Source organism: Mustela lutreola, chromosome 4 (assembly GCF_030435805.1).
Source record: "Mustela lutreola isolate mMusLut2 chromosome 4, mMusLut2.pri, whole genome shotgun sequence".
Lineage (NCBI taxonomy): Eukaryota > Metazoa > Chordata > Mammalia > Carnivora > Mustelidae > Mustela > Mustela lutreola.
The window spans coordinates 42766873-42780055 of record NC_081293.1 but is presented as its reverse complement, the minus strand read 5'-3'; the positions used below and the strand labels follow the sequence as shown (position 1 = coordinate 42780055).

Below are 13183 nucleotides of genomic sequence, written 5' to 3'. Positions count from 1 at the left end.
AGTTAAAAATCGAACTACCATAGGGCACCTGGGTGGCTCAGTTGGTTGGGCATCTGACTCTTGATCTCAGCTCAGGTCTTAATCTTGGAGTCATGAGTTCACTGGGTACAGATTCCACTTTTTAAAGAAAAAAAAAAAGCAACTATCCCAGACCTAGTAGTCACACAACTGAGTATTTACCCAAAGAATATAAAAACACTAATTTAAAAGGATACATGTGGGGCGCCTGGGTGGCTCAGTGGGTTAAGCCGCTGCCTTCAGCTCGGGTCATGATCTCAGGGTCCTGGGATCGAGTCCCACATCGGGCTCTCTGCTCGGCGGGGGGCCTGCTTCCCTTCCTCTCTCTCTGTGATCTCTTCCCTTCCTCTCTCCTACTGTGATCTCTCTCTGTCAAATAAATAAATAAAATCTTTTAAAAATAAATAAATAAATAAATAAAAGGAGACATGCAACTCTATGTTCAATGCAGCATTATTTACAATAGCCAAGATATGGAAGCAACCCATACATCCATCCATTGATGAATGGATAAAGATGTAGTATATACATATAATGGAATATTACTCAGCCATAAAAAAAATGAAATCTTGCTGTTTGCAACAACATGGATGGAGCCACAGAATATAATGCAAAGTAAAACAAGTCAGTCAGAGAAAGACAAATACCACAGGATTTCACTCATGTGTGGGATTTAAGAAAAAAAACAAATGAGCAAAGGGGAAAAAAGGAAAGAGACAAGCCAAGAAATAGACTTTTTTTTTTTTCAGAGAGATATGGAGAGAGAGAGCATGAGCAGGAGGGTAGGGGGGGTAGAGCCAAAAGGAGAAGTAGGCTCCCTGCTGAGCACCTAGCCTTACGTGGGGCTTGATCCAAGAACCCTGGGATCATGACCTGCACTGGAGGCAGATGCTCAACCGACTGAGCCACCCAGGCGCCCCAAGAAACATACTTTTCACTAGAGAGAACAAACTGCTGGTTACTGGAGAGGAGGTAGGAGAGAGGGGAGGGGTGAAGTAGGTGATGGGGATTAAGGAGCGCACTTGTCATGAGAAGCACCAGGTGATCAGAACAAAAACGTGAAAGAAAGAAAAAAAGAGAGAGAGAGAGAGAGAGAGAGAGAAAGAAAGAAAGAAAGAAAGAAAAAGAAAATTTGAGGAACTTTAAACTTTAAAAAAGAAATTAAAATGTTCCTAAGTTTTAGGGGCACCTGGGTGGCTCAGTGGGTTAAGCCTCTACCTTCCGCTCAGGTCATGATCTCAGGGTCCTGGGATGGAGCCCTGCATCGGGCTCTCTGCTCAGCAGGGAGCCTGCTTCCCCCTCTCTCTCTCTGCCTGCCTCTCTGCCTACTTGTGATCTCTCTTTCTCTGTCAAGTAAATAAATTTTTTAAAAACCTTAAAACAATGTTCATAAGTTAAAAAAAAAAGTCTTGAACACAAACCTCAGAAGACAAATACAAGAATGTTCTAGTGAGCATTATTTATAATACCAAAAACCTAGAAATAACCCAAATACCCATAACACTAAAACAGATAATAAATCAGATGATGCTACACAATCATAAAAAATGACTGCTAACACACCCTGCATCAGATGCATGGATCTCAAAAACCTAATTCTGAGTGAAAGAAGCAGTCACGAAAGTGCACAGAAGTGTGACCCCCCTATGTTTAAGGTTCACTAACAGGCCAAACTGCGTGCTCTGTCTGGCAGGGTACGTGCCTGAGTGACAAGCCAGCAAGGAGAGCAAGGACTGGGATCCTACGCCGTCAGGATCATGGTCACATCCCCTCAGTACGGGAGGAGGTAAGAACAATGGGCCGCACAGGGCTGCTTTGTATCTCTTTAAACTAGTATGAGTTCACAGGAGTTTATCTTCTTATCATTATTTTAATTTGACATCTACATTATTATCATGTTTGACTTTTAATTATTTTAATAGTTTAAAAACCAGCACACATAGATAATAGCTACTCATGCAGATCCTGACCCATCTCTGGCCTGCAGGCTGGCCCAGGAGTCCACGGCAAACCACTGCACCCTGGGGGATACAGTGGAGAAAAGAGTCCTGGGGTCCCGTCTTCACACCCCAGCCCTGGGCAGCCTTAGCCAACTTCCTGTTCCTTCATCTATAATAAAGAAACGTTGTCATTGTACGTGGTGGGGACTCTGAATATTTGTTGAATGAATGAGTCAGTGATTTCTAAGATTCCTTCCTGACTACCGCCCTCATTCCAGTGTACTCACTAGGGAGAAATTGTGGCTGTAGCTTCTGGCACCCAACTCTCCCAACACACAAATGAATATCCCAGAATTTGAAGTGGCACGTCAGAAAGTTCTCTGTTCTGTTCGATCCAAACTTTTGGTATTTTCATGTTACAGATTTTTCTCTCCCAAATGTCAGCTTCTCTTCTATTTTCCCTTTTGCTGTCACAACAAGCATACAAGTAATTTCGATGGAATTTTACCAAATGGCACATCTTACATTTTGTAAACTGTATACACGCAAACTCCTCTCGCACCCCTCTGCCAAGTTCTGTCTCGGGGCCCAGTGATTCGGCTTCTTCGACCCTCGACTCCTGACTCCAATGCCCAGTCCTCAGGTTCCACCAAAGGCAGGTCATTCCTGGGTTGAGAAGGAAGCTGAAGGGCCAGCAGGGAAGAATCAGGACTCCGCCAGCAAGGGAGGGACTTCCCATGTGACATTCACTCACGTCCTGAGCACACCAGCCTTGGGATGCCAAGTCCATTCCAAAGCACTCTTCCCTCCTTCTTGGCATCAACTCTGCCTGGCTGGGGACAGGGAGAAGAAGCTGGAGCATAGCAAGCCCCAGATTACAGAAATAGGATGGTGCCTTGGCAGAGCACATGGGCATTCAGGTCAAAAAGAACCTCTCCGGGCCTCATGTACTTTACCTGTCAAACGCCAACAATAATCCCACCTCAGAGAGTCACAGAATGGCTTTAACATATATATACATATAATATACATTTAATATATGTAAAGATACTTGTAGATCAGCATCAAAAAAAAAAAAAAGTCATCATATCCCCAAACCCCTTCTGTTTGACTTTGGAAGGAATAAAACAGTCTTTACACTCAATTTGCTTTTTAATTGGGCTCATCTGCAGCTCATGGTGCAGAGGTGGGGTGGAGGAGGGGCCCTGAGGAGTTCTGGAGGCACCATTTGTCTCGGGCATTTCAGCAGCCTGAGTCTACCCACTGCTCTCAGACAGGCCAATGCCAGCCATGCTGAGAAGACACCCACCCCCCTCCTCGGGGGGCTGCATGTACCGCAGCAAAGAGCACATGACCTTCCACCACCTTGCCCCACCTAACACAAGGCAGGGGGCAAAACAGGCCAGAAACCAGACATGCACGAGGAGCATAGCCAGTACAAGTGGTGGGAGTCCAAGTGGTTAAAGTCTACAGAGACTAGCTTGGAGCTTAGCCTTGCAGGCTGTCAGATCAGGGAACTGATGTCCAGGGCCCACAAAGATAGGAGGTCTGGCACAGAATCCGATGAAAGAGCTTTGGCCTCCAGAAAGCCTCAAGCCAAACGGATCAGCACCAAAGACAGCGACACTCCAATGTATAGCAGTGCCCAGGTATTCCATTAACCCCCAGCACCCACAGCAGAATCAGCAAACACGTCAGGCTGCCACCAGCCCCTCCCCTGTAACACGGAAACTTCACAGAGCAACCATGGCATTTTCTGTTGCTGAGCCAATACAGCCTCGGCATCCCTCTCAACACAGCATTCGAGGTCCTACCAGTTGCCTGTCTGCTAGAGGAAAGCTATCAGTCACCCTATGTCTTTTTGGAATCACTGATAAAGTCCAGGCTGGTTGAAAACTAACTTCAAGGAGCACCTGGGTTTCTCAGTCAATTAAGTGTCTGCTTTCAGTTCCGGTCATGTTCCTGGGGGTTCCTGGGATTGAACCCCTCCTCACACTCCCTGCTCAGTGGGGATCTTGCTTCCCACTCTCCCTCTGCCCCTCCCCCTGCTCATGCTCACTCTCTCATGCTCTCTCTCTCTCTCCTTCTCAAATAAATAAATAAAATCCTTAAGAAAGAGAGAGAGAGAGAGAACTAAGCTCAACCCCACCAAAGGTAGCCAAAGCATCCATGTCAGAAAAGGGGGAACACCTTTTGGTTTGACTGGAGGTTCTGGGTCAGAGAGGAGAGGAAAGGGGCAGGGCAATATATCTGCAGAATGAAACATCCTAGCCCACCTCGCCGACCTCAGAGGTGAGACTATCGGGTGCCTTGTCTTTCTTCCCATTCTTCCTTTGTCTTATGTGAAGATTGTCTGAAAACCCCATATCCTCATAAGTGGACTCATTCACACAGTGACAACTTCTTGGGCCCTTCTCCGTGCAAGGGACGGTGCTAAGCAGCAGGCACACAGCAGTGAACAGTAAGTGGCCCACTCTCCTGGAGCTTGTAGCCTGGTGTGACAGTCAGTGCTCGGCAGCAATCAGCCCTCATGAATGGGTCAGGACAAGCTGAGAGCAGGCTGAGCGGGGGGAGAAGTGTGTTTGTGAGAGCAGCTCCCAGGAAAAAAGGGAAGCTTCAGACAGATAAAGATCGGGGCTCCTCTCCTCAGGGTCTTGATCCTCGAGCTGACTTAGGGTAAGGGGTATAATAATACAAAAACACATAGTGTGAGCAAGTGCCATCAGGCGTCATTCATCAGGTACAAGAATTACAGGAGCCCAGGCAGGGTGGGCAGGCCACAGAGCTGCTACCTGCCCTCCTGTGGCTAGAGTTCCCCCCTCCCAGGCCTTGGGGAGAACCAAGGCTTGAAGAACTTCTATGGACCACAGCGCAAGGAGAGCAAAGACATCTGAAGAAGGGAGCCGGAGGGCATGCAGACCCAGTCCCACAGCACCCAGCCCCGGCGGTGTCCACCGGCTAGCCACAGAACACACCGGATGCTCAGGTTGAAACATCGGTAGAAGAGATTCTCAGAGAAGGCCGAGGCACTGAGAGGTGCCCTGTGAGCTCCTCCAGCACCCCCCACCACACCCCGCACAGCGCCAGGGATTGAATGCAGGTGGGAAGGAGAGGCCAGGTGCCGGCCAATCTCTAGTTCAAGTGCTTGGAGCCTCGGGTCACCCTTGTCTCTATCACCACCTCATCTTCATTTCGGCCCAGTGACTGTTTGCTCTTCCAATTCCTTCTGGAAGACTCCAAACAGCATATTTGCTCAAGAGCGGAGGACAACATTCCAGTCTTAGAGCAGCAGAATATTTAGGCAAATGCAAACATATGCTGGCTTCTCTTCCTAGTTACATTCTTGGCAAAGGAATGATTTCACCAAGAGACGAGGCAAGACTTTTGAGGGCCCACCCATGGCACCCTGGCCCCAGCCACTGGGCCGCCGACCCTTACCAGCACCCCTCCACCCTTTAAAGACATGTAATGGGAGTGGCGGTGGCTATGTAAAGAGGGCACAGGGATCCTGCTGAGGGCACTGCCGTGTGTCCCGACTCCGGCCACAAGAATGTACCCATGATAAAGCTGCACAGATGTGAACACGCACACTCAAGTGTCCGCAAACCAGAGAAGTGTGGAAAGGTCTCGGGATTGCACCAACGTCAAGTCCTCCTTGTAGTATCATGTGAGTTACACCACATACTGCCCACCGCGAACCTGGGTGATGTGTGCGCGGGATCTCTCTGGACCATTTCTCATAACTGCACAGGAATCTCAGTTATCTCAACATTAAAAGTCTTTTTTATAAAAACACACAACATGGAAACCATTTCATCTTGGGACTAGGACTGGCCTTTCACAGGACAGCCATAAGAACACCTAAAACGAGTTCTCCAAAGCCCATTTTTTTTTGTGCATTTTTAACCAACAAATTTTATTTTTTTTCTTCTGGGAGGTCTTCAGAAAAGCTGTGTCCAACCATACCCCCATGATCCCAGACTGGTCCCATGACCCTGGAGGTTCCCCACCCCTGCCCTCTGCCCCCGCCTGAGACCCTGACACTGAGGGGAGACCAGGGAGCTGGGAGGGTCAGGTGACTGTCCAGCATGAGGGACGGTCTTTGAAGAGGGGTCTTCTGAAAGGACCGTGCTGGCCAGCCTCCGCCGCTACCTACGTGCAGCCCTTTGGATCCCTGCCAGCAGTTTATTAATATTTTATTGAAAACTCTAAGATGATTCAAACTTTAGCTATCATGATAAGGTGTTGTTGCTAGGCAACATTCGTGCCTGTCTACAGATCTGCTTTTGCAGCTCTCCCCCCATTTGCAAGCTCAAGGCTGGGCCGAACCAACCCCAAGACCCACTCCACCCAGACCACCCACCACCATGTACACCCAGCCCACCCTGAAGCTCTTGGCTGTCATAGCAGCGGCCTGGCTCGAGGATCTCCCAGAGCCCAAGGTGCCTCCCAGGAGCCGCAGAGCAAACCCCGGCCGGCCCCCAACTCACCATACTCGCTGTCATAGAACATGACAAACTTCTGCCAGCGCAGCTCTGTCACCAGCCTGAGCATGACGTCGTTGAGGCGCACAGGCGGTCTGGAGGCCAGCGTGTAGGCCTCCCCATCGGGGCTGGGGTTCAGGTGGCAGGCAGTGCGCGGAGACCCTCCAGGGTTGCGCTGGACAAAGAGGTGTGGGATGTGCATTGCATCTGTGAGGGACTGCAGGGCGTTGGCAGACGCACAGCCGGTGGACGTGACCAAGGCCAGAATCCCCTGGGTCATGAGGTCACAGGCTGGGGAGAGAGGGGAGAGAGAGGGAGAGGTCAGCCTGGAGACAAAGCCGCACTGACTTTGATCCGCAGGGCCCAGGCCTAGCAGCTCGCGCCCAGGGGGACCCCCAGGAAATGCTGCCTCCCTCCAGAGACTGGGAACCACCCCGGGCAAGGCCAGCAGCTCTCACATGCGGAGTCCTACTAAGACTTTCAGGGCTCCTGCCAGCTAGATGTTCTTACACCCATTCCGCAGCTGAGTAAAAGGAGTAAATGGAGGCCAGGAGAAGGCAAAATCATTTGCTGTGGGCTACTCAAGGAGGGATGGCAGGACAAGAATCCAACCCACATCTGCTTTGAGACACCCGTCACAGCAGCTCCATTAGCCATTCTGTTTCCCACCCGGGTTGTGAGCCCTTTAAGAGCCAAGAACACATTTTGTTGATCTGTGTATCTCGGAGGCCAAGACATGGGCCATGAATATACTGTGTGCTTCATGTTATTGGCTGAACCGAACTGGTTGGGGCTGAAGGGAATGAATTACATTAGAAAGTCAGGGAGACACTTACCCCAGAGGACTCAGGTTGCAGGCAAAAAACAAAAAAAGAAAAGAAAAAGAAAGAAATGCTAGGTCTTCTGGCCAAGTCCACTTGATTTATATCATAAAATACGGGGTCAAACCCCAGATGAAGCAGGTGCTTCCAGAAGCCCAGGATTATTCAAAAGCTGATAATCACAAAGGAAGACGCTGCTAGGCAGAGGGAGAGCCGGAGGGACGGAGGCGCCAGCAGCCTGGGCCAGGACCGCGGCACGGCACGGCACGGCTCATCTTCACGAGTCACGAAGGAACCGCAAGGGACGCCCCTTTCAGCCACACACTTGCATCTTTTGGGGACATTAGACCAATTAATAGAAAGATGCCCATCCCGACACCGCAACCCACTGCACCAGTTTGGAAGCAAACATTTATTAATAAGGCTTATGTGACGGAGGAATGTGGGAAAGCAGATGCAACTTCAAAACACAGCCTGTGAATGTCAGCAGGCCATCTGCTGCAGACGGCAGACTTCTCAACAACTTTGACAATGCGCTTGTTGCGGTGGACGGCCTTTGGGTTTATGTAACGTCTCCGACGAGGCTGAGAGAAGGAGACCAGCAGCAGGGAAACAAGTCCAAGGGGAAGGAAGCAGGGGCGGGGGGAGGAGACGCCAATGCGTCTTGAACCTTCACACTCACTCCTCAAGACTCCACATCATCAGTCTGGCTAAGGACCTCCCATCTCAAGCTCCCCCTGCACCCTGTACTTCCCCCATCCCGGCACAATGCATGGCTGGTGTAACTGTCTGTCTCCCATACTGGACCACAAACTCCAGGCGGCCATGGGCTACGCCTGCCCTGCTCACCATCCTTCCCTACACACAATCCATTCCCCAGCAGAGACCAGTGCAAGAATACAGTAAGCCTTAACATTTTCACGCCCTCGGGTCAATAATTCTACTCTAGGCACTATCCAAAGTATAGGAATGGCTTAAGAGCCCCAAACACTCAGAGGACATTGATCCATACTCTCAAAATATCTCTCACAATCAAAAAGATGCAAATAGGGGAGTGGTTAGGAAAAATGCTCCATTTGTTGAAAGCATACGTAGCCTTTAAAATTACTTATGAAAATAATACAGTAACATGGGAAAGCGCTTGTCATAAAAAAGTTATGTGAAAGTAATACAAAATTGTATGTATTTTATTGTATCAATTAAATAAAATAACACACATGAAAGAAAGACCTGAAGAGAATATTGCAAAATGCTCAAAGTGACTGCATTTTAGAAGAGGCCTGAACTGATTTTCCGTCTTTTCTCTATTTTGCCAAAATTTTGAGTCGTGAACAGATAATTCTTTGAGGAAAGGAAAATCATCTTCCGGTGATGGGTAAGTAGTGAAGCCATGAAGGAGGAGGGACTATTTTGTGAGAATTTTCTCCGTGCCAAATACTGTTGAATACTTTGTGTATTTTGTTCTCATGACACCTGTGTTTAGCAGGTGGCTTCACGTCCATTTTCCAGATAACAGGCCGGGAGGAAAAAACAAGCGATAAAGGACCCGGCTGAACTGAGACACAATCCAGTTTAAAAAAGACTTCTGAGGGGTGCCTGGGTGGCTCAGTGGGTTAAAGCCTCTGCCTTCGGCTTGGGTCGTGATCCCAGGGTCCTGGGGATCACGCCCCACGTCGGGCTCTCTGCTCAGCAGGGAGCCTGCTTCCTCCTCTCTTTCTCTCTCTCTCTCTCTGCCTGCCTCTCTGCCTACTTGTGATCTCTTTCAAATAAATAAAATCTTTAAAAAATAAAAAATAAAAATAAAAAAAATAAAAAAGACTTCTGAGAAGCAGCTAAGTGACCACCGCGGGACACAAAATGATATGCTCCCCAGGACTGCAGTTAGGCAAAAAGCATGCTTGGGGAAACGGCAAGAGAAATCACCAAAAGGCAGGAGAAAAGCAAGGTGCTGTGATGCTGAATGAATTCCTCCTTATTCTCTTGTACCTACTCTCTTCATTCCCAATACACCAAATTTCTAACTCTAAGAAGTAATCACACAAAATGACCTGACATCACAGGGATACAAGGCTGTCCAGACACCCAGCCCAGGACACCCATGATGGTGCTCATTTCAGCTGTCATCCACCCCATCCAACTCCCTCCCAGGTCACCACCTGACTTCTGGGGGCAAAACCTGCACCCGCTCCCTATACACCAGTTCTGAAGTCTCTGAACCTCTCTGAGCCTCAGTTTCCCCACCTGGGGCATGCATCCCACTGCTCCCTGCAGACTGGTTCCTTCCTTCCTGCGTGTTTCATACATACACTCAGTACCTACTCCCCTCACTATGTGCAAAGCCCTGCACTGCGTACTAGAGGAGAGTAAAGAGCAAGAGAACATCAAGCCCCGCCTTTGAGGGGTTTGGACCCACCAAGAAGACAGACCGCACAATCCAGCCCATGAGGAAGGAGAGATGACGCTCCTTGAGCTCAGAGAAGGGTGACGTCAGGGCCTTGAAGAAAGAGGATTTAGACCAGCATGAGAGAGGGGTGCCGTGGGACAAAGACAGGGGCCGGGCAGCAGGAACATGCTCAAGGAACAACTGCCTGACTGGTCATCTTGCCCCATCTTGCTGGTATCCAGGGACACCAACCTCTTGGCTGGACCTGGGCTCACCAGGGCAGTGGAAGACACCCTATAATCTAACCACAGGTCTGGTTAAGGGTCCTCCGGTCAGCAGGCTGTGGCTACAGGCAGGTTTCCTTCCTGAGCCCCATTTCCTATTAAATGAGTATAAGAATCTCTCCCCAGCAGAGTTCTGGCAGCACTGACTTAAAACATGCATAACAAAATAGCATGGAGGACAAGGGGAGTTAGAGAGGAGAAGGGAGTTGAGGGAAATTGGAAGGGGAGGTGAAGCATGAGAGACTATGGACTCTGAAAAACAATCTGAGGGGTTTGCAGGGGTGGGGGGTGGGAGGTCGGGGTATCAGGTGGTGGGTATTATAGAGGGCACGGATTGCATGGAGCACTGCGTGTGGTGCAAAAATAATGAATTCTGTTATGCTGAAAATAAATAAAAAATAAATTAAAAAAAAAAAAAACATGAATAGCAAATCCCAGCCCCTGCAGTACACAAGAAAGAAGTTAAACAGGTATCAGTTTCCTGCCACTCTCCTTGGGCACACCCATCAATATCCCCACCCAAGTCCTGCCCAGGATCCCAAGAAAGAGTAGTTAAGAAAGAGAGGGACCTCACCCCTGCTGATGACGGCCCTCCCTGCAGAGGTGGGGCTGGTTGTCCCGCCCCTCGGCCACCCGCAGCACCATGCAAGCTCCTCAGGCCACCAGCCTCGAGGACAGGGCGGGTGATTAAGTCTGGAAGCCTCGTCCAGGCACTAATGGAGAGGCCCAATGCCAGTCAATGTCTAATCCGTTATGAATGGCCTGCTAATTGGGGCACTGTTGAAATGATGGTTATTTAGAGGCTCCTAACATTAAAATAATATGATCAAAATACATCAGATCAAAGCCAAGTCAGCTATTAGCTTAATCAAGGTTGTGTGCTCATTCCTGGGACAGGACGTTATACAACTCATACCCACACTGTAGGGAGAGGGGCTGGACCCCAGTGCTGGGGTCCCCTGGCCGGGGTCTGAATCTGGGCCCTGCCACATACATGCTGTGGGTCCTTGGACAGTGCTGGCCCTCTCTGGGCCTCTGTCAGATGAAGATGATGGCACCACCTCCCAGAGCTGTTGTGCATGTTCCAAGAAGGGTCTCAGTGTGTGAAGAGCCATTTGCACTGTCTGACACCCAGTAGGGATGCAGAAGCCACCAGAGTCATTGCTTCTTTTACTAGGAGGTGTTTCTGTGGCTTGCTACAAGATAAGAGCCTTTGTTACCATTCTTTGCCTCCAATATCATGCGGTCATAAAGCGGCTCTCTCTCTTGATTGCAAGAATGCAGGCTTGATGGCTTGATAAGGGCACCCTGAAAGTGGCTCATCAGCTGGGAAAGCAAAAAGCGGAAATGAATGTGATCGGCTTCCAGCCCCCTCCCCATGCTTGGCGGCCTGGGAGAGCAGAGGGTCTCTGTAGAGGTCTGTGCACTGCCCAGTGGCTTCCCAGGAACTGGGGGAAAGAGAGTACTCAGAGCTCGAGCTTGGGCCCAAAGGAGAGGACCCACGAGCTCTGCCAGGATTCCAGGACAGCCCCACAATCCCATTCCCGCCACTGTCCCCTGAGATGCCATCCTACTGATCCAGGCTTTCCTGGACACGAGACCCTCGGGGTAGGACATGTCAGGCACAGCACCGGCCACATCATGGGACAGATAGGCTCTCTGTAACGCTCATCCCACCTGAGCTTTCTGATTTCCTGGTGAGAAAACTGAAGCACAGAGAGGGTTGGCCTTTCAGCCAGGGCCACTCAGCCAGAGAACAACCAGCAAAGAGAACATCAGAAGCAGATGACCAGAAGCCTCTAGAGCCAGTCCTGGAAGACCCAGTGGCCAGTAGGGGACACAGTCCAGGATTCCTGGGCTGCTGTGACCCGCACCTCCCTGGAAAGAAATTCTGAGGGCAGCTCCACACTGAGCGCAAGCCCTGAGGAAGGAGCTGGCAAGTGGGCACAAGGCCTCTCCCAGCTGACAGCAAACCCTTGGCTTTATCAAGTCACTAGATGCCCGCAGTGGACGCTGTTGGTGAGAGAGGTACCCCCAGACATTGAGGTCACTCCAGGCACCAAGACTCATGGGGGCAAGCAATAGCCCCAGAGGACTTGTGCTGGAAGAGACTACCCAAAAATGATGTTGCCCACAGCCACCCCAGCCTCCCCTCCACCAGACGCCCGCCCCCAGCCCCTGAACATTCACACCTTCTCCTTCTGGAAGACCAGATGTGGTTCTGGTATGGTGGGATCCACCATGTGGGCCCTGCACTTCTGAGGACAAGGTCCCCTAACCTCCTGTGCTAACTGGCCTCTGTCGTCCCTCCAAGAATCCCACATTTTCCAGATGGACAAGGCAAAAGAGGCCACTCCACCTGGGTCAAAGCAGACATGCCCAGAGCAGCCTGACAAGACTCGGCTTGTCTCAGCAGGCAACAGAAGGGAGAGCCAGGCTCTGGGCAGCCCGGGGCTTAGCCCTGCCCTCCAGAAGGAACAGTCTGTCTCTCACCGGGGGTCCAGCACCTCTGCCTGCCCCCTAAGTGGGGCTCCCGGCGACAACTCGTTATTCTAATCTCCTTAACAGCCGTGAGCACTCACCCTCCCAGAGCCACCCTCATTATCTGTGCCTTTCCTTTCCTCCTTTCAGCTGGCACCGGCTTTATTAATATTTGAATTCTAAGGGCTAATGCTTTAAATTAAGGTAGCATTTATAAATACTTTATAGTTAATGAATAATTGACCAAATTTAGTATTGTCATAACTCATAGTAAATTATTGATCTAGGAAGAATAAATATTTTTTTCATGTTTTATTAAGACACTTAAAAAGGTAAACAAAACCACGAAATGGGGGGAAAGGCAGAGGTTAGAGCTCTGGTCCTACAGGATGCTGACCCTGCCCTCGCTGCTCACCAGCAAAGGACACCCCAAAGGAGATTCAGCAGAGCCTCACCTCCTGCCCTCTGGTGGATCCTGTCCCACAGACCTACTTAAATCGTGCACTCCCAGCAGCTTCCGCCTGCCTTCACTCCCCGCTCCTCTCAGCTCAGTGTCTGTCCAGTCATCATTCCGGCTCTGTCCAGCTGTCATTCCGGCCATCATTCCAGCCACTCTCCTGCAAACAACCTCATGCCCCGCTCTCTCCTTAGGTAGCACAGCTGCTGAAATCCCCAGTGAGAGTTCCCCCGGCTGGTCAAACTGCCCTCCCCCTGCTCCATGGCTGAGAGCAAACGGTGGAGAGCCAGAGAGACCCATGCACCCAGCAAGGTG

The 13183-nt window shown here is 50.1% G+C and overlaps 1 protein-coding gene across 2 annotated transcripts in view; it reads right to left on the bottom strand.

Annotated features, from left to right (window-relative positions):
- GRID1 (glutamate ionotropic receptor delta type subunit 1) overlaps positions 1-13183 on the bottom strand; it is a 693966-nt gene that overhangs the window by 535431 nt on the left and 145352 nt on the right. For both annotated transcript variants that reach the window (XM_059169718.1, XM_059169719.1), the window contains exon 3: positions 6449-6733. In XM_059169718.1, the coding sequence (XP_059025701.1) occupies positions 6449-6733 (285 nt within the window). The remainder of the gene's footprint in view (positions 1-6448; positions 6734-13183) is intronic.